This window comes from Sminthopsis crassicaudata, chromosome 4 (genome assembly GCF_048593235.1).
Source record: "Sminthopsis crassicaudata isolate SCR6 chromosome 4, ASM4859323v1, whole genome shotgun sequence".
NCBI lineage: Eukaryota > Metazoa > Chordata > Mammalia > Dasyuromorphia > Dasyuridae > Sminthopsis > Sminthopsis crassicaudata.
This window is the reverse complement of record NC_133620.1, coordinates 388,164,268-388,186,893: the sequence shown is the minus strand read 5'-3', so window position 1 is coordinate 388,186,893 and position 22,626 is coordinate 388,164,268. Positions and strand designations below refer to the sequence as shown.

Here is a 22,626-nt window from a genome sequence, read left to right as displayed (position 1 = left end):
TAGCACATTTTATTTACATCTGAAATAAAACACTTTTAGATATGCTAAAATTTCACTTTTCTCTACTATAATAAGAAAACAACATAGCATATAAAAGAGGCCCTTTCCTCCTTGCCTTTGCCTTTTTCCTTTGTATTTCCCTTCCCTTCCCCAGCCTCAGCCAACCAGGGCCTTAGTATCTGTTCTGCTTCTATATCTAAAGTCCCTCTGGACCATGCCATCTGCCCTGCCAATGCAAGTTTCTATGGACTCCAGGGCCTCACCATTAGCCCTTTACTATCTAAGGACTTTCATCAGTGCTACACACATATACATACAGATACAGAGAAACTCTAATGGCTTCCCATAACCCCCACAATCAAATACAAAATCCTCTGTTCAGAATTCAAACTCCATTATAACCTAGTCTTCCTGGTTCTACTTTTACTTTTTCAGCTTTTTTTACACTTTACTCTCTAACATTTACTCTTGGATATACTGACACTGGCCTAACTGTTACATAAAGCAGGACGCTTCATTTCCAAGCTTTTGACATTCTCTAGGGCTGCTTGAAATGCTCTCACTCCTCCACTCAAACTCCTGACCTTCCTGGATTCTTTTAAATCTCAATTAAAATCCCACCTTCTACAGGAAGCCTTCCCCAACTCCTTTCCAATTCCAGGTGTCTTCCCTCTTCATGATCTCCTACTTATCCTGTGTTCTTATTTAGTCTCCCCTTAAGGGCAGGTAACACCTTCCCCTTCTTTTTATATCCCTAATCCATAGCCCAGTGCCTGGCATAGAGTTGCTGCTAAATAAATGATGCATACAAATAAAATTATGTATTTATATATGTATGTATGTGTGTGTGTGTGTGTGTGTGTACACACACACAAATTATATAGAGTATACTGCAAACTGTAAAGTACTATTTAAATAAAATTGTTGTTGTTATTAAGTGCTTACTGTCTAGGATCCTATGATGTACCAGGCACTATTCTAGGTAACAAAGAAGAACACTGATACAAATGTGAGTCTTTATTTTCAAAAAACTTACATTCTTACACTGACCTATCAACAAATTCACCATAACTTCATGGTTTTTTTGTTCATGTATTCATTCATTTTCAACAAGATTTTACTGAACATTTTCAAAGTTTAGCCTCTGCTTTTTCTTAAAAGGAAAAGGCGTTTCAAGGGACCGTGTAGGAGGAAGCATTTTAAAAGTATTTGCTGAATTCCATTGGACTGAATGTTCCCATTCTAAAGGAGAACTGATGAAGAGAAATGTGTTCCTAACTTTAATGATTTTCCTATACCCTAAAGATCCTTCTATATTCTAGGAGGACAAAGTCACATCCTACAATCTATCTCCTTAATCCTCAAACATATCACCCAGATTCTGAATTAGCTTCATGAACACAAAAGCTAAGAATTATTCTATGTCCAAGGGTACCTGTTCCTTACCTGAGCAATAATATGGCTCTTCTCTAAAAGAAAAACTTACTCACTTTGATGCTAAATACTCTTTCTACTTTACCAGTCCCACTGAATTATGTCCAAAGGTACAGGGATACATTCTTTTTAATTCTCAGAGTCAATACTATTTCTTATACAACCACCAAAACATACCATTTTTTAAAAATAATAATGAAATCAAAAAAGTAAAATGCCTGGAACTAACCTCGGAGATAAATGTTACATTTATAGGAACTGGCTTTTACTCTCCAGGGGTTTCATGTAAGCAAGAATACTGCAACCTTATATCCCTTCATGGTTTAGGATATACAGCTTTAAATAATATGGATATTCAATAATAGAATGAACACAAAGAATCTACAGAAGTAATCATGACCCATCAATTCTACCTCTACAAAATCTTATCAAATCCATCCCTTGATTCTCTTCCCATGACAATCAGTTGAGGGCAGCCCGTTATTGTTTCATAATAGCTTTTCCCACTTCCACTCTCTATCCTTCATACCAGGATAATCTTCCCTGTGCACAGATCTGATCAGTCAGCTAGTTCTCTGGTCAAAAACTTTTAATGGCTCCCTACTGCTTTCAGAGTAAAGTTCAAACTCATCCACTAGAAACTAAAGAACCTCCAGGATCTTGAGCCACCCAACTTATGAAACTTGATTTTTTTATCACTCTCCTCCAGTCATTCTACATTCCAGTCAATGTGGACAATTCTCTGCCCCTCTGAAAACACAATTCACACAGAAAGAGCTCCATGTCTTGGTTCAGAATATTCCCTCTGCTTGAAATGCCCTCCCTCCCTTTCTCCCTTTTGTCTATTAATTCCTAAATGTCCTTAAAAGCCCAATTCATAGGAGTCTTCCTACAGAAAGTCACCCCTAATCCTCTAGTTAGTAATCTTATAACTTTTCTACCTCCCTAATGCATATATATCACATTATACAAACTGGCTACCTGTGAAAAATTCTAAATGGCTTATTAGACTAAATGTTTCCAAAAGGCAAGGATTATATTTTTATCTCCATTTTTTTTTCCTCTTGCAACATTCTAAAGAGAATATTTAAAAGATATTTGCTGTATTGTATTATGCAATACCTTATGGATCTTGCAAATGATATCAGGCCGCGTTATACTTAAGAGATCATTGTTGCCTTTTAAAGGTTTGGCATGGTTTTTCAAGTCCTGTCCTCTGAAGTCCTCTTCAGACAATGTATACCTCTGGATCATGGTTCCCATACCGCCATCCAATACCATGATCTTCTCCTTCAAAATGGCTTCAATATCATTCTTCAGATTTTTTTTTCCTGCTAAAAAAAAAAAAAAAAAAAAAAAAAAAAAGAATAATTAAAACCAAACATTTTCTTTTTTTTTTTTTTTTTGCAATTCTTCTAAATATATTTCCATATTCATCATGCTACAAAAGACAAATCAGATAAAAAGAGGCTAAAACAATAAGAAAGGAAAAAAAAAAAAAAAACAAGCAAGCAGATGACAACAAAAAAAGTGAAAGTACTATGCTGTGATCCACATTCAGTTCCCATAGCCATCTCTCTGGATGCAAATGGCTCTTTCCATCACAATTCTATTGGAATTGTTTTGACCTCATTGTTGAAAAAAGTCAAGTCCATCACAGTAGATCATCACATAATCTCAACATTCGTTTTTGCAGGATTTTGAGTTTCATATTTTTCTCCCTTTTTCTTTTCCCTCTCCCTCCCCAAAACAGCAAGCAATCTTAAAATAGGTTATACATGATCTGGATTCATGTGACCAGATATAAATCAGAACTGGAGATGGCCCAGGATGCAGTGAGAGACCTTGGCCTTTTTAAGCTAACTTTTTTTAAAGGTCTCCCTTTGACTGAAACAATACCCATTCAGTAATTAAGGCTAGGTGAGAAAGAAAAGAGACAAAAAATGGCCTTTTTGACCAAGTCAAGTAATTAAACAAATAAATGGGTGAGAAAGTAAATAGGAGTCAATCTAGGAGGGGAAAACTCAGTTTCAAGTCAAAACAACAACTGCCATTTACATTCAATCTAATTCAAAATCAAGGCCAAGAACTGAAGCAGAGTAGAAATAAGCAGATAAGAAAACAATAAGAGAAAAATATACATAATAACACTATAAAGACAACAACTAAAGAAGCCTTAAAGACTTTAATCTTTGCAAAAATAAGTAGGTTACAGAAGATCAAAGCAGGATACAATTCATAGGTTTGGAAATAAACAATTGGGTAATTTGTTTTGCTGATTATGGATCAGTTATAAGATGTTGCTTTATTTTTTTCTTATGGGGTTGTGATTAAAAATAAATGCATATTAATAAAAAAATTAAATTAAAATGTTTTTAAAATAGATTCAATTTATTTTAAAGCTCAAACCACATACTACCTTTGTGAATTTTTTTTCTTACCCTCATAACTTCAAGCTATCTCATTCCTGCACTTATTTTGTGTGTAATGACCTAAATTATATGGGGCAGCAGAGGTGTTAAGAGTGGTTAGAGCCTTAAGTCAGGAAGAGATGAATTCAAATTTGATCTCAGTTTTCTTACTGTGTAAACCTGAGCAAGTCAATTAACCCTGTTTGCCTCAGTTTCCCCCACTATAAAATGAGATGAAGAAAGAAATGGCAAACCACTCCAGTATAACTGCCAAGAAAACCCCAAATGGGGTCACAAAGAGTAGGATAGGAAAAAAATAATTCAACAATGAGACCACTATCTGTTTTATATTCCCAACAGAATAAGTTCCTAGAGGGCAAAGACTTTTTTCATTTTTCTTGTTTGTCTAGTTCATTTCAATGTCATACTGTTATGCCTCAGTTTACCTGAATTGTTTTGCCTCAGTTTCCCTGGTGGCAACCCCTCTTCCTGGCCATTAGGACTGAGAAAATTAGGGCTGCAGAGCCCTGGCCACTCTAACATTCTAAAGAGTCATAAAACTCCAGATGGCTTATCTCAAATGCTTAGGCATCTGGGCCCAGACTTTTTGCCTCCTAATTTACCAACTTATCAGAATTTATGATCCTTCCTTCTTCACCCCCAACCTGTCAGAATTTATAAGTTATGGTCCTTCCCAGAATTTCCCCTCTACCAGTGCTCTGCCTCGTCCCCCTTGCCTTTGTTTTCCTGATAGGTGATGCCTTATAAAAGTCTCTGGAATTACTAGCTCATTGTTGGATGCTTTGAGACAAGAGTCCCATCCAAGCCAGCTGGCCATGGCCAGTCCAAATTCTCCACAAAATGTAAAAAAACTTCTAATCTCTAAAAGGGAAGCAATAAACTGGGAAAACAGTTTTACATTCAATGATTCTAATAAAGGCCTCATTTCTAAAATGCATAGAGAATTGATTTAAATTTATTCAAGTTCAAGTTTATCTATTCTCCAATTGATAAATGGTCAAAGGAAATGAACAATTTTCAGATGAAGAAATTGAAACCATTTTTAGTCATATGAAAGAGTGTTCCAAATCACTACTGATCAGAGAAATGCAAATTAAGACAACTCTGAGATACTGCCACACACCTCTCAGATTGCCTAAAATGACAGGAAAAGATAATGGTGAATGTTGAAGGGGATGTGGGAAAACTGGGACATTAATACATTGTAGGTGGAACTGTGAACAGATCTAACAGATTCTGGAGAACAATTTGGATCTATGCTCAAAAAGTTATCCAACTGTGCATACCCTTTGATCCAGCAGTGTTACTACTGGGATTATATCCCAAAGAGATAGATCTTAATGGAGGGAAAGGGCCCTGTATGTGCAAAAATGTGGCATTCCTTCTTGTAGTGTCAAGAAACTGAGGGGTTGCCCATCAATTGGAGAATGGCTGAATACATTATGGTCTATGAATGTTATAGAATATTATTGTTCTATGAGAAACCACCACCAGGATGATATAAGAGAAGCCTGGTGAGACTTATATGAACTGATACAAAGTGAAATGAGCAGCACCAGGAAATTATACAAAAAAACAATAGACTACAGGATGGTTAATTCTGATAGACGTGGCTCTCTTCAACAATGAGATGATTCAAACCAGTGCCACTTGTTCAGTGATGAAGAGAGCCATCTACACCCAGAAAGAGGACTGTGAGAAGTGAGTGTGGACCACAACAGCACTCTCTTTCTGTTGTTGTTTGCTTGCATTTTGTTTTCTTTCTCAGTTTTTTTTTTTAATTCCTTCTTAATCTGATTTTTCTGGCGCAACAAGATACATATATTAGACTTGACATATTTAATATGTATTGGATTTCCTGCCAGCTAAGGGAAGGAGTGGGGAGGAGAGGAAAATTTGGAACAAAAGGTTTTGCAAAATGTTGAAAAATGACCTTTGCATATGTTTTGTAAATAAAAAGCTTTAATTAAAATAATAATAATAAATAAAAACCTCTAATCCTTGTCTTGGCTCAGTTTCTCCAGCACTTTCATTTCTGGAGGCCCCATTGAGATATGAGATCTGCGAGCAAGATTAGAGATTAGAGAAGAAGTCTCCCGGGAGAGGCCTTAAAGTGATTGAGTCTGGGCTCTTTTAGGGAAGCTAGCCCTCTGGTTTCTTCCAGAATCCCACTGAGAGAGCAATTTCAGCCCCAGCAAGAGCTCACTGCCAACACCTCCATTTCGGCCCCCAGGAGAGTCTATTTTGAAATCCCTGCAGGGTAAATTTTCTGTCTGGTCTGATTGCTAGCAAATTTGGGTCCCCAGAAAAGTCAGGTTGACGAACCATATGATTCTGGGAAGTATCAGCAGGACGCTGTGTGATGCTATCTGGTCTGAGTGCTGATATCTGATCTGAATATCTTTGGACAGTAAATCTAGGTGTTCTCTGAACATGATCTGGTTCTAAGTATCTTTGGACAATAAATCTGCGTGCCTATGGGCACAAGTCTGGATGTTTTTTAAAAGTACATATCTGGTCTGGGTGTCCTCAGGCACAAGTCTGTGTTCTGAGTATTTTTTTAATATCTGGGCACTCTCTGGGAAGGCAAAGAACACACCAAATTGGAGTTTGGAAGCCTATTTAAAAGGCTCCATTTGAATTTCTGAGAGGGAGAAATTGCGGACCTGAAAATTCTCAGGGCACACGCCTGAGATATCAGAAGTTTGCCCTTAGCTTTTATGTGTTTAACATTGTGTCGGTGTGTTCAGTGTTTGTGACTTGTTTGTTTTGTTGATTTAAGGAGTTATGTTAAGTTTTAAGAACAATGATTGAGAAATGTCATGGCAATTGGTCATTTCAATGTTGCAAAGATACTTAGCATAAAAAAAGCAAAATGCTTGTGGTTTTTAACTTCTTGTTGGATTTAATTGTAACCAGTTTGCACTAATTTGAAAGAAAAATAAAAAAACTTGGTAGTTTTTAAACCTGACAGAAAAGCAGTCTTCCCAAGAGGGCAATAAAACCTTATCTGATTCAAGTTGCTGCTCTGCCTAGGGAAGAAGGTAAGAGAGAGAACAAAAGAAGCTAATGTTAATTGCCTTGGAGAAAAAACTCAGGCCAGTGGGAAAAAAAAACCTCTTTAATCTAGTCAAGCTTCTGAGAGCCACTTTAAAATATAAATATATGGGTGTGTGTGTATAAGCAAGTGGTAATTCAGTTTCTTTGCAACATTAAATTAGAATTTAGAAAACTTAAATGGGAAAAAGCTATATACTTTTGGCTTATTGGTCTTTTGACCAAACTTAGTTTTTAAAATGGTAATGTGATTCTGAAATTGTGAAATTACTGTTTTATGCATGCTAGATATATTAATTTTGAGTATATGATCTTAAGAATTTGTTTAAATATTGAACCTTTACTACTGAAAGAAAAAAATTTCAAAGCTGTATTTGATTTGAATCAGTTTAACAAACAAAGTCCTGATAACTTATCTGAAGAGTTTACATATATTGGGTAATTTCTAAACATTATAAGTTAGCTTTAAATTTTGTCACTTCTTCTGAATATGTGTATGAGCTTTATGGAATTATTTATCTATTCATATATTGTGAATCTTAAAAGTTTTGAAGGAAAAGAAAAGGAAAGGAGAAACGAAGGTGATTTCAAAAAACAGTATAGGAAAGACTGATTTGTAGAAACAATTGACTACTTGAATGATTTCAGGAAGGAATTGACAGAGGAGAGGAGAGACAGTGTCCAGAAGGTAATTGGGAGGAAAGGAAGAGAGAAAGTAGGAAATAGTATGTCACAAAGGGAAGTAAACATCGAAAAAAAAAAAAAAAAAGGCAAGTCTTTTAAGGTATGGATAAAGAAAACACACTGACTGGCTAAATCCTGAGAAGGATTTGGCACCCTAAAAGTCAATTATAAAGAAAAGTAGAGTAGGGGAGGGAGAAATGGGAAGAGATCTTTAGGCTTCAAAGGTAAAAATTTAACTTACCTTCCTCCCCCCCCCCCCCCCCCACTCTGTGGCTTCTTCTTTAGAAATGAAGACAAACTCAACTGGCTCTCTACTGAAGAGAGCATTTTATTATTTAAAGGAACAACCTGCTTTTATTGTAGTAAATTCTTTACTGGGTGTTTTTTTATTTAGGTGTATAATGGTCTCCTTGTTTAAGAAATGATAACAAATCTGATCTATAATTTAATAGGGTTGTTTCCAAAAGTTTAATTGATCTTTTAAGAATGAAGAAATTATTAATGTTAAATGTTATGAATCTTTCAGATTCTTTTATGTGGAATTAGGATATTCTGTACAAGTTTTAATTGATTGAACTGAGTCATCTTGAGGTTGTGCCCATTATTTAAAGGGACTCTTAAGCTGAACCTTTTGAGGAACCTCCCTTTACTAGAGCAGGTCAGTGCTACCTCTGCAATTAAAAATCTTAAAAATCCAACCCAAAGAACAGAGGTGTCAAGTAGCTCCCAGCAAAGTCAGAACCAGATTAAGATGCCATTGGAGAATATTTGTCAAAATAAACAAAAATACAATAAAGCATAGATAATATTACATTTAAAAAAGGAGAGGGGGACTCTAAGAATAATAGTTTTTGCCTTTGTTCCTTTGAACATGTTTCTGTTATGGACAACAGGGCATTTTCAAGCAAAATGATTTGTATAATGTTGACCTTATAAACCATCTACTTAGCTATGAAAGATATGCTGTGAACTTTCTGGGACAATTTCTTACTGTTATCAATAAGGTCATGATAAATATCTGTTTAGGATTTATCTAAAGCTTTGATTAATGAGATTTGTTATTGGAGGCAAACTTTCTTAGACCTGTAGCTAGTATTATTTGGGAGTTTTGAAGCTGCAACTTCTGAAAGTTGCTGAAACAATTACTTGAAATGAAACTGAGTTAAAGTTATTTTATGTGTCATGTATGTGCTAAATAATCAGTTTTGACTGATTATATTATGTTATAATCATGCCCCTGGCTTTTTCCTCTTTTAGCTGATTTCTATGATCAGAACCAATAGTCAATAGAAACCATTAATGCAATTCAATTATGTAATACCTTGCTGCTTCCAATCTGATTATATGTAATCATCATAGCCTAAATACTTAGACAAGTGAGTATTTAGCCTAGTCATCTATTAGTTACTAGATATTTGTGTCTATAAGTAATCAGGTCTTTAAAACTTTCTTTAAAAAAAAAAATGAGAGGACAATTGGCAGAGTTGTCTGTGAGACCTAATTGCTATTTTGTTTAGTGGGACTATAGCTGACACATTTGTCTCTCCTGTGAGACAAACCTGTTTCCATACATGGGAAGCTGCTGGCCTGTCTATATTGGCCTTTCCACATTTTGTAGAATCTTTGTGAACCAATCTTTCTATCTTACACTGTTCTAACCTTTATTGTTAGATTTGCTTTTTGTTCTAGATTTTGATCAAATTACAGCTGTACTGATCTGCTTCTGGGACTTATATCAGCCCACTGGATGCTTTGATCACTTTCAGCACACTACACACCACCCTCCCTCTCTGGAATTTAGCTCTTTGCTCATTCTCAACAGGAATCAGTTTGATGAGATCATCACTCCTGCCTCTAATGGACTTTGAACCCCACTGATTTGGGAGGAACTGAAAGTGGTTGAATGAATGCCAAATTCTGACTGGGCATATTACTGCATATTTAGGATTTAGGATGAAAATGTTGGGCTAAAATTTGGGTAACTGTTGCTGTAAAGGACGCTTATAGTATCCTTATAATTATAATATCCTATAATAACAGTAGCCAATAGTAAGCCCTCCCTAACCCACCAGTTCATTTTGGAAGCCCTTCCAACAATCCTTTTTTCATCTTTACTCCCTGCTTGGCTTAGTATTTGTAATCCCAGTTGGATGTAATTGCTGGTTCTGCTTTAACTTTGAACCTCTTATTCTGTTGGAATTGCCCTGGCAGACTCAGTTTCTGGGACCATTTTCTGTTTACCTATTCTTAGGAACAACCGGAAATCATCCTTGGAAATCTCCAAGGTACATATAATGGCAGAACAAGCTCCCTGGAGGGTCTCAGGATCAGCCAGAGTCAGGATAAATCAAAGTCTTTGGTCTTTAGGGGGAAAAGTGAAGGAAACAGGCAAGTTGCCACTGGCTTGCCAAAGATGTATCCTGGATTCTGTAGTCTCCAGCCTCTATCCTCCTTGTCCTGCCACCAAGTGACTTTGGCTTCTTTTCTCCCTCCGCCCTCCAATCCTTGCCTATAATTACCTTTCTACCAAAACATTCAACAAGCACCAATGGTGAAGAGAGACATCACATCACCATCTCATCTAAATATATGTATATAGAACCATTATCTCCCATTGAGTAGGTAATTAGTCTTATGTGCTCTCTTATCTGATTCAAGCACACCTATTTCTGAGTTTCAATCCTCTTCAAGTACAGGCATCTGTCCCATGACTGACAGTCTCTCTGATCTTTTTCAGTCCTGTAACCCCAGTTCCTTAATTAGTATTCCAGCTCCCTCCAAGGAGGTTGCAATTTGGTATCAGGCCTCTGAAAGTTCATAGTTTGGCTGCCTTGATAGTCTAAGTGTGCAAACTCTGATACTTTGCTCAGTAATCCAGATTCTTTCTGTATCCTAATAGCAGTGTTCCTTAGCCTGTCTGTTCTTCTGGAGAGGAACAGATGGAGCAATTTCAGGCCTCATCCTTCCCCCCTTGTAGTCTCTGACAACCATGCAGTGGCCCCCTTAGAAGGGCTGGTATAACAGCCTTTGACATCGATGCCCTCCTGACAGGTAGTTCTGGTTATGCTGAGTTAAATGCACAAAATGACTGCAGACCTAACTCACAAACTGGATTCCCTGGCTAAGATGGTGCTCCACAACTGCAGAGGATCTGCCATGTTTGCAACAGGGAGGTCTCTGTGCCGCCCTAAACAAGGGATTCTGTTAACAACTCTGGGGTTATCAGGGAGAGACTTGCCCTCTCTGTAGGTCCTTGCATCTTTTCTAATTTTATTATGACTTATCCGCTCCAGGTAAAGTCGGTCAAAATCATGATGCTGAGACTCTCCAAGATAATGCTATGATTTTTGAATATTCGACTGTATGGAATGTCAAGCCTCAGTTTCCCTGAATTGTTTTGTCTCACTTTCCCTTCCTGGCCATTAGGAATGAGATAATTAGGGCTCAGAGCCCTGACCACTCTAGCATTCCAAAGAGTTATAAAACTCCAGATGGCTTATCTCAAATGCTTGGGCATCTCTTGGGGGCCCAGACTTCCTGCTTCCTAGTTTCTTCACTCCCAACTTATCAGAATTTATGATCCTTCCTTCTTCATCCCCCAACCTGTCAGAATTAAAAAGTTATGGTCCAGGGGGCAGCTAGGTGGTGCAGTGGATAGAGTACCAGCCTTGAATTCAGGAGGACCGGGGTTCAAATCTGGTCTCAGACACTTAACACTTTCTAGCTGTGTGACCCTGGGCAAATCACTTAACCCCAGCCTCAGGGGAAAAAAAAAAAAAGTTATGGTCCTTCCCGAAATTTCCACTCACCCAGTGCTATGCCCCCCTTGCCTTTGTTTCCCTGATGGCTGGAGCCCAATAAAAGTCTCTGAAATTACTAGCTCATTTTTGGATGCTTTGAGACAAGAGTCCTATCCAAGCCAGCTAGCCATGGCCAGTCCAAACTCTCCACTATTAAAATATTAAGAATCCTCTTATCTCTGTCTTGCCTCAGTTTCTCCAGTATTACAATACTCATTTAATATATTTGTTAAAATGTGAATTTTATTTGTTTACATAAAGACACTTCCAGAGCTATTGTAGAATATATTTACATCTAAATTAACTACTAGAGTTAGGAATACTTAAAATGTATGGAGTAACAAATTATACTCCAGAAAACTGCTAACAAAGCACAATTCTCTCCCTCCCTTTAGTAGAGAGATGATAGATTAGAGGTATAGAATTGACATATACTTACTTGCATACATGGCCAATGTACAGATTTGTTTTCACTGACTATACACAATGGGAGAGAAACCCAAGGTAACAATCCAAAACATTTTCTTACACATAGGGAAACTGAGGCCCAGAGAGTAAAGGTGACTTTTCCAATGTCACAAGAGCAATGCAAGTAGCAGAACCCAAATTTAAACAAGTTCTCCATTTCCAAATCCAGGTTTCCTTCCATTTCATTATAGGATCAACTCCACAGAATCTTGTCCTTAAGTTTATATTCAAAAGGATAACTGCAATTCCCTCACAAGACATTGCTGCAGTTCTCCCTATTAGCTATGCATTTTGTACCCAGAAAAGTTTACTGCTATTTTAACTTGAATTGTCCTCAGATAGTCACTCATTCTGCTTATATAATTTTTTTTTTAAAAGACAGACAGTTAATAAGACTCATCCCTGCACATTGGAGAATGTTCCATGACCTTCATTGGCTATTTTTTCCATAAGGAAAAACATCCGCTTATCCCTATCTTTTATTGTTTGTCTCTAAGCCAAAACAGTCTGCCCCAGCAAACAAAATCAAACTGGTTATTTGTTTAATTGATTCACCACACATATGGAATGTCAAAAACTCTAAAATCAAACTATTTACAACTATGAGTTCCCTATTAGACCTAACAGTCAATCTGTTAGTAAGTGTATTACACAACTATTAAATATGAGGATATAAAAAAAGGCAAGATAGTCACTGCTTAAATTTTAAAAGCTCATAACCCAGTGAGACTGACACATAAAAAGTAATACATAAACAAGATATAAACTGAAAATGATTAAGAGAGAAAGCACTAGAATTAAGAGCTCAAAAAGACTTCCTGAAGATGAGATTTTAAAAATCATAAAAATAAGATGGAAGGAGGGGTGAAAGAAGGTTAGAGGATAGTAAGTGAAAATGCTTAGAACTAGGTGATAAGAGTTTTTTGTTTTTTGTTTTTTTTTAAATTCCAGAACAGCAAGGAAGCCAGTATCACTACCACACAAAGCATGGAGAAGAACAAAACATGGGGAGGAGAAGGCTGAAAAGGTGAGGAGAAGTGGTTAAGAAGGACTTTAAATGCTGATGTAAAATATAACATCTGATCCTGGAGGCAATAGGGAGCCAGTGGAGTATACTGAAAGGATTACATGAGCAGACATGAACTTTAGAAGATCACTTTGACAGCTGAGTGGAGGACAGGGAACTTGAGTGACAAAGATATGAGTGAAGTTATGTGGAATTAACTGAGTGAAGATCCTCTCATGGGAAAATAGCCTTAAACTATACTTTAATTGTGACTTGAGACTATAATAACAAATAGTACTATAGCTAAAAAATTTCTGGTGTTTGTCTCCTGCAGTTTCCTACCACCTCTTAATTAGCATTTAAGTAGCTCTTTTTAAAATTCTCTTACTGGGTTAGATTTGCGATTAGAATATAAACCCCCAGAGGCTCCCAAAGAATGGGAGAAAAAGGATTGGGAAGGGGGGTTTTCAGCATTCAGGCTATTTAATCTTATGTTTTGCAGTTTTTACTTTGCAGTCCTTTAACTGACAAACACCTTGTCAGAAGGGAGATGCCCTTTCTTGAGAGACCTTAATAAACCCTTTTTGTTTTTTCTTACTGTGAGAGTCTGTTTTTGTGGTCCTTACTGTCCCACACAGAGTCAATAAGCAAGCTCTTTGTATTCTGATGGAATTGGATACCTTCAACATAGAGAAGAGCTAATCCAATACCAATTGATCAATGATGGAGAGAATCAGCTACATCCAGAAAAGGAACACTGGGAAATGAGTGTAAACTGTGAGCATTGTGTTTTTTTGTTTTGTTTTGTTTCTCTTCCCAGATTATTTTTACCTTGAGAATACAATCTTTCCTTTGCAACAACAGGATATATTATAAGGTATTTAATATGTATGGGAATGCCTGCCCTCTAGGGGAGGGGGTGGAGGGAAGGAGGGCAAAAACGGAACAGAAGGGAGTACAAGGGATAATGTTGTAAAAAAAATTACCTATGCATATGTACTGTCAAAGAAAATGTTATAATTATAAAAAGAAAAAAGGAAAAAAAAAAAAAAAAAAAAGCAAGCTCTTATAAAAGTCCAGGCTTGACATGATGAGGGTCTGCACCATTATCATATACAAATAGATTAATTAGGTATAATTTCCCTTTGTGGAAACTAGGTGGTCTTTGTTTTAACAGGCTATATTTAGGATTGCATGACATGGGAGGCATTGGCACAGGACTGCCCAGCATGGCATACTCCCATCAGAAGTGCTATGCTCTAGAAATAAAGCAGAATTGAATTAGCTCAAAAAATTCAAGATATGCAAAGTTAGAGAGTCCATGTTCATAGGGAGTATTTATGTCCAACCTATGGCAGAACATTCAGAGCTCATATTGGTCTGATCAGTCACAGTAACCTGACTAACATAGTGATGCCATTTTGGTTGTTTTCAAGAACAAAGGACAACCAACTAAATATATTTTATTTATATCCAAAATTCCACCTATTTCTCTGTATTCACTTTTGTAAAATAATCAAGGGCAGCATTAGGTACAGAGGATGATACAAAGGTAAAAAGGATAACTGTATTAACCTTATTTTAATCATAATAAAAAAAGATTAAAATGGAGGAATACTATATGATACATCCTAGAGCAAGGACTTGGGAGTGAAAAGGTTCAAATCCCACCTCTGACCTTGTCATTGGCAAGGCACTTAACTACTTTGAGTCTCATTCTCCTCATCTGTGCAATGGGGATAAGTACACCCATAGTACCCTCTCAGGATTTTCCTGAGGCCCAAAAGAGACTATAAGGAAAGCATTCTTAAACTTTAAAACATTATATAAATGTCAGTTATTACCATCATCCTGAGTTCCTATGGAACCCTCTGGAAATTTTTAGGTATGTAAGTCAACTTAGCAAGCCTTCATACCTTTGACCCAAGTTACACATTCTGGTTAATGTTTTTACAATGGTTCTCTTTACTTCTTTCCTCCAAAAACTTCAGAAAATTGTTGATACAAGGTACCAGTGATTAAAAGGATCATAGATTTAAAATTAGAAAGAACTTTTTACAGACTGCCTAGTTCAACTCCTCCATTACAGGAGCTGCTAGGTAATAGAGTAGGTAAAAGAACATGAAATCAGAAAGCCTTTGTTCAGATCTGGCTGCAAACATATCCTAGCTGTATAACACAATGGTTGTCTCAGTTTCTCATCTATAAAATGGGGATAACAACAGAACCCACCTCCCAAGATTGCTGTGTAAACAGCACAGTGCCTGACACAGCCCAACAGGTACTGTACAAATGTCTTTTATTATGAAGCTGAGGCCCAGAAGGGCTTAGTGAATTACCCAAATCACAGTTACTGAGTGACAGAGCCAGAATTCAAATTCAGATCCTCTGGCTCTAAATTCAGCACTTTCTTCTCTATCAGTCCAGTCTAGTACTATTTAAACATTTCACTGATTAAGCCAGAACACACAGTACATGTGTGTGCTTTATACCAATGTGCTTCAGTTGGGAATCTATAATTAAAGAACCCCTTCTTCAGAAAGAAACAAAGCTCTTCTCCAAAAGTCCTTCTTAATCTTTTGCACCACAAGCAAAGATTCCCTAGTTTTCTGATCTGTGGCATATGCAAGATATGTGATTACTTGCTGATGTTAAAGAGCCTTCCTGGAAGCCCCAGCTATCTTCTACTTTGTAACTGATCTGACTCCCTTTCAGCGTTCCCTGTTTTCATATGGGCAATTTTTCTATTTTAAAAAAAAGGGGAGATTGTTTTTTTCCTACAACACATTCTTTAACTGTTCTAGTCAACTAAAAATGCAGGGTTATTACTATGTCCAGACTCTGAGAAGGTTAAGTTGATCCTCACCAGCAGCAGAAACTAGGCTTCCATTTCTAGTTTTGGTATTAATCAGCTGATTGAAGATATCACTTATTTTTGGATATAGATAAGTAGTGTTATGGAAACAATGAGCATGAACTTAGACAAAGTTGAGGATAGAAGACTTCACCTTTCTAATTTGTAAAGTTGGGATCAGGAGAGCAGAATGAGCAGAATGCTTCCAAATCTAATTAGCATTAAGCACCTACTATGTGCCTTGCACTATGATAAGAACTTTAGAAATATTATCTAGTTTGATCTTGAGGAAGTAAGTGCTATTAAGAATTCCATTTTATAGCTGAAGAAATTAAGGTAAGCTGAAAGTACAAGTGTCAGAGACCAAAGAGGTCTTCCTGACTCCAAGTCCTAACTTGTAATCCTACAGGAAGCTCCAAATTTAGACAAGCGAACTAAAATAGGGGAGGAATGGGGTTGAGGGTAGGAAAGGTCACTGCCCTACCACCAGAAGGCCGAGATCCTGAGATTGAAAAAGTCTCCATTTCCCTCCCTCCCAATGAATTCCCAACCCTTGAAGAGAGAATTTTTAACTCTTGCTTCCCCTCACCAGAAACTGAAATAAGGTCAACAATGACCTCAGTCCTCTTCATTTCTCATGTGGAGATGGCATTAAGGAGGTTTAATGGCTAGTGCTGAATCTGGAGCCAGGAAACCCCAAGTTTAAACCCTAATTCAGTCATTTACTAGATATCTGACCCTGAGCAAGCTAATTAAACTTCTCGGCTTTAAGTTTCCTATACTGTCAATAATAGCACCTACCTCACTCTACTGCTACAAGGGTCAATAGAATTACCATGGAAAGGACTTAGGTAAAGGTTAGATATTTAGCTACTAAATCACTCATCCTTTCCCTGATCCATATCTGTCTCCTCTTTGGGTTTCTGCGATACTACTCTACCCTAGTTGTCTTCCATCTAGAAAGGGGACAGGAAGTAGAAATTAACCTAGTCAGGGAGAAAGAAGAGTAGTCTCTGATCATGGCTAAACTTGGGCAAAATAGGGCCTTCTTATAGCAACATATTAAAAAAATAATAATAAAGACATCTGAATTATAGCTCCACTGATTTCAAAAAACATCTCTTCAACTCCATGTATGATATTAAAAGAACAGAGAATTTATATAGTCCTCTAAGATTTACAAAGTGTTTTACATTCATATCATTTGATTCTCACAACAAATTTGAGAGATAGGTGCTATATGAGCCCCGTTTTACAGATATAAAAATTGGGGCTTAAAGGAGTTATATGCTCCATCCCACACAGCTGGTAGACATTCTAATTCCCAAGTGCCCAAGTCTGAATTTCAGAAAGAAAGACTACTAAATAATCTTCATTAATTTCTTTTGCTACATCTTTTAATTCGATTCAATAAACATATACTAAGCACTGTCTGTATTATGAACACAAGGATTGTGAAAAAAAAAAATCTCTCAAGAAGTTTACATTTTATTTAATAAGAGTAGTTGACATTTATACAACACTTTAACACAGTATTTCTCTAAAGAGAAGTGAAAGGAGAAAAGAATAAATATTTACATAGTAGCTACTGCACAATCTCAGATATGTATATGATGCCACTTTGATGGCAAAAAGTGAAAAAAGCTTCCTGACAAAGTAAGAAAGAAGCCTGTAAAAGCTGATTTGAAGCTTAACATAAAAAAAAAAAAAAAATCCTAAGATGTTATTAGGAACTGATCCCATCACTTCCTAGCAGAAGGAGAAAAAATGGAAGCAGTAACATATTTTATATTCTTGGGCTCAAAGATCACTGCAGACAGCTACTACGGCCATGAAATTAAAAGACTTGCCCCTTGGTAAAAAAGCTATGGCAAATCTGGGCAGCATACTAAAAAACAGACATTTATCTTGTCAACACAGGTCCATGTGATCAAAGCTATGGTTTTTCCAGTAGCAATGTATGGCTTTGAGAGTTAATTGTACAAAGAAAGCTGAGTAGCACAGAATTGATGCTCTTTTGAATTGTGGGGCTGGAGAAGACTTTTGAGAGTCCCTTGGACTCAAGGAGACCAAAAAAAAAAAAAAAAAAAATCACTCAATTTATAAGAAATTAATTCCCTGGAAGGTCAAATACTAAAGCTAAATCTTCAGCAGTTTGGCCATGTAACAAGATAGGAATGACTGGAAAAGACCCTGATAGTGGGGAAAATTAAAGGGAAAAGGAAAGGGGGAAATTGGAGGATGAAATGGATAGATTGTATTATGGTAACAATGGGCATGAACTTGGACAAAGTTGAGAGATAGTGGAGGATAGAAGAGTCTAGTGTTTTATGTTCACAGGGTTCCGAAAAGTTAGACATGACTGAACAATAACTATGTACTAGACACTAAGTACTTTACAAAAATTATCTCATTTGATCTGTACAACAATCCTTAAAAGGGAAGTTATAATCTTCATATAGATAAGGCAAACAGAGGTTGAAGTGACTTGGACAGCCTCACAAAGTCTTTCCAACTCCAAGTTCAAAACTACCCATTGCATGAGCTATGCTGCCTCAGAAGGGATCAGTTACAGCTATTAATACCCTACTTTACAGATGACAAAGGAAAGTGACTTGCCCCTGTGTGTCACACTGCTCACAACTATCTAGGACTGTACTGGAACCAAGAACTGACAGACTCCTAGTCAGGAATCCTGGTCATCCAATCAGGCCACTCCCCCCAAAAAAACCCAGAAAAGCTATTTTCATTTGCTCCCATTCATTTTCTCTCTGGGATGTCTTTATTTTGCTTTTTTTTCTTAATTTTTTTTTTTTTAATTTTTCCCCCACTTTACATGTATTGTTTCTGGAGTTTTTTAAAGTTTTGAACAATCTGATATGTTATACATGTGCAACTATATAAAACATTTCCATATTAATCATTTTGTGCAAGAAAAAAGGAAGGAAGGAAAGAAAGAAGGAAGGCAAGAAGAGAGGGAGGGAGGAAGGAAAGGAGGAAAAGAGGGAAAAAACATACTTCAGTCTGTATTCAGACATCAGTTCTCTCTCTAAAGGTGGATAGCATTTTTCATCATTCTTCATCACTGTCTCAAATCATTATGTTGCTGAGAATAGCTAAGTCATTCACAATTCTTCATCTGTACAATATTGCTGTTACTATATACAATGTCCTCTTGATTCTGCTCACTTCACTTTGTATCAGTTCACGTAAATCTTTCCAGTTTCTTCTGAAATCATCCTGTTTGTCATTTTGTATAGCACAATAATAATCCATTATAATCACATATACCACAACTTGTTTAGCCATTATTCAACTAATGAAGAATTTCAGTTTCCAAATCTTTGCCACAACAAAAAGAGCTACTATAAATATTTTTGTACAAATAGGTTTTTTCCACCCCCCTTTTTAAAAAATCTCTTTGTACTACAGACCTAGAAGACATATTGCTAGATCAGAGACTGGCCTTTCAGGCATAGTTCCAAATGCTCTCCAGAATGAATTAGTTCACAACTCCACCAAGCGCAGTGTCCCAATTTTCCCACAACCTCTTCAACATTTATCATTTTCTTTTTTTGTCATATTTGCCAATTTGATAATGTAAGATAGTGCCTCAGAGTTGTTTTAATTTACATTTCTCTATTCAAGAGTGACTTAGAGTATTTTTTTCATGATGTTTTCTTTTTTTTTTTTTTTTTTTGCTGAGGCAATTGGGGTTAAGTGACTTGCCCAGGGTCACACAGCCAGAAAGTGTTAAGTGTCTGAGGCCACATTTGAATTCAGGTCCTCCTGACTTTAGGGCTGATTCTCACTATACATTGTTTTGACTTATAAATTTGACTCAGTTCTCTACTTGAGAAATGAGACCCTTATCAGAAATATTTGCTGTAAACATATTTTTCCAGTTTTCTGCCTTCTTTCTAATTTTCACTGCACTGGTTTTGTTTGTACAAAAACTTTTACATTTTATATAATCAGAATTAACCACTTTACATTTGATAATGCTTTAATCTTTAATCTTGTTTGGTCTTAAATTCTTCCTTATAGATGTGAAAGATAAAACTAATTCAGCTTTCCTAATCTCTACGGTACCTTAAGGCATTAATAGGCACTTACACCACCTTCCTCATTATTCAGATCCAAGCACATACAACGTCCAGTTAAAATTACTTAAAATTCTAATACAGCAGTAATGAACTCAACCAGCTACACCCCGTGAAAGAACTCTGGGAGATGACTAGGAACCACTACATAGAATTCCCAATCCCTCTATTTTTGTCCACCTGCATTTTTGATTTCCTTCACAGGTTAATTGTACACTGTTTCAAATCCGATTCTTTTTGTTCAGCAAAACAACTGTTTGGACAGGTATACATATATTGTATTTAATTTATACTTTAACATAGTTAACATGTATTAGTCGACCTGCCATGGGGGGGGGGGAAGGAGGGAAAAATTAGAACAAAAGGTTTGGTAATTGTCAATGTTGTAAAATTACCCATGCATATATCTGGTAAATAAAAACTATTAAATAAAAATTTACTTAAAATTTCATTCCATAAGGGCAGCTAGGTGGCGCAGTGGATAGAGCATCAGCCCTGAATTCAGGAGGACCGGAGTTCAAATCTGGTCTCAGACACTTAACACTTCCTAGCTGTGTGACCCTGGGCAAGTCACTTAACCCCAGCCTCAAAAAAAAAAAAAAAAAGAAAGAAAGAAAGATAAAAAAAATTTCATTCCATGACTTCAGCACCCTCTCTACCCACACACTCCTACTCCAAACTAAGGAACTATAGACTACTAGAGAAAGTGAGGAAGAAATCTAACCCTGGAGGAAATTAGCATTTTGGGATCTCCACCCCATTAGGATAACAAATTTGTAAATTTAATGTTGTTTAAAATGGGGTGTTCCATGCAAAGGTCAATGCTGAAAACTTATCTTTTCCCGTATTAGGAAAAATAAAATACTAACTTAAAAAAAAAAAAAAAAAAAAAAAAAGAGGGGTCCCAGGCTCCACCAACAGACTCAGCGGTGGCTCCCCGCAACTCTCACAGGTAACCTTTCTAACACGTTCTTTCTTCTGCCTCTGAACTTCGAATAAGGCACACTAAGTACTCATATCAATAAATCTGTTTTCCCTAAAAACAGACTCTCTCCCACCGGCTTTCTGAAATTTCAGAATTTGTGGAAGAAAGAGACAAAGAAAAAAGAAGGATCTAGACGACACGACCCCCCTAAAAATATTAATCATCTGTAAAGAGCTTCTACCAGCGGTCCCCCCAGGCTGCCTGTAGGCGGCGCTCAGCCAGCCTGGGAATGTAGTAAACCAAAGTGACGCAATAATGACTCCAGGAAAGAAACAAACACGGGCGGGCACGAGCTCTCTTTCAATTACCCGGCGGCTGCAGTTCTTCCAGAGTGGGCGGCATAATGCACGCTCCGCGGCGCCTCGGGCTGCACGCTCGAAGAAAAGCGGGAGAACGGGAAGTGAAGGCGTTTCCTAGACGGAAGCAGAAGCCGGAGCCAGCAAACCACAGACGGTTCTAGAAGAAAGGAAACGAGAAGGGTTTAATCCCCCTTTTCAAAAGCCCCGCGGCTCCCACACCCCTCGGCCTCAAAGCTCTTACTGGACCCCGCGCTGTCCAAGATGCCAACGTCCTGTAACGGATGGAACTGAGGCAAGCGGCCAGGGAGGGGGAGAACGAGACCGGCCCGAGGCTGGGATCGCCACAGGCTACTCTTGTCTCACGTGCTAGAGGGAGAAAACGGTTCCTGAGCCTCCTCCCCCGCCCGCGGCTCCGCGTGATCCCCGCCGCGCTTGAGTGCCCAGCGCTCGGAATCTGCGTGTACCTCAGTGATTTATCCTCGGGACCCAAAATCCCCGGGAGCTTCAGAGATCTCTCACACACACACCCCCAACCCCGTCCCATTGGATTCCCGAGACAAGCCAACCTCTGAAAGAGGAAGGACCTGCCCTCTTCCCTGTGATTGGTGTTTTGCGTAATGTCTCACGGATTGGCTCACTATTAACCAATCAGTAGTAAGCCGGGAGCCCCTCGGATCTCTGGGAAATGTAGTTCATTTAGAGTCAGCCTTATAGACAGGGCCCTTTTCCAAATCAGACAAAAGATTCTTTTCTGTTTTGTTCAAGCTGGGTGTGCTGGAGCTCGCTTGGACTTGCTCCCGAGAGCCAATCGTTAGTATTTAGAACTTTGGAACTGAGGAAAGGCTCCGATTCAGAACCGTCGATTATCCGGTTCGAAAGTGATGAAGAAAATGTTAATACTACAGATTTAACTTGAAAGATTATTTTAGGAAGAAGAGCCAGTTGTTAAATTTTCAGGGTGAGTGTTTAATAATACAGATTTAATTTGAAAGATTATTTTAAGAAGAAGAGTCAGTTGTTAAATTTTCAGTGTAAGTATTTGATAATACAGATTTAACTTGAAAGATTATTTTAGGAAGAAGAGCCAGTTGTTAAATTTTCAGGGTGAGTGTTTAATAATACAGATTTAACTTGAAAGATTATTTTAAGAAGAGTCAGTTGTTAAATTTTCAGAGTAAGTGTTTAAATATACAGATTTAACTTGAAAGATTATTTTAGGAAGAAGAGCCAGTTGTTAAATTTTCAGGGTGTTTAATAATACAGATTTAACTTGAAAGATTATTTTAGGAAGAAGAGCCAGTTGTTAAATTTTCAGGGTGAGTGTTTAATAATACAGATTTAACTTGAAAGATTATTTTAGGAAGAAGAGCCAGTTGTTAAATTTTCAGAGTGAGTGCTTGATAATACAGATTTAACTTGAAAGATTATTTTAGGAAGAAGAGCCAGTTGTTAAATTTTCAGTGTAAGTATTTGATAATACAGATTTAACTTGAAAGATTATTTT

The 22,626-nt window shown here is 37.2% G+C and overlaps 1 protein-coding gene across 1 annotated transcript in view; it reads right to left on the bottom strand.

Annotated features, from left to right (window-relative positions):
• MTR (5-methyltetrahydrofolate-homocysteine methyltransferase) overlaps positions 1 to 21,701 on the bottom strand; it is a 130,556-nt gene extending 108,855 nt beyond the window's left edge. The window contains 3 exon segments of the mRNA XM_074262491.1: positions 2,557 to 2,768; positions 21,132 to 21,279; positions 21,364 to 21,701. Coding sequence (XP_074118592.1) covers positions 2,557 to 2,768; positions 21,132 to 21,279; positions 21,364 to 21,666 — 663 coding nt within the window. The 5' untranslated portion in view covers positions 21,667 to 21,701.
• Positions 21,702 to 22,626: the final 925 nt, after the last annotated feature.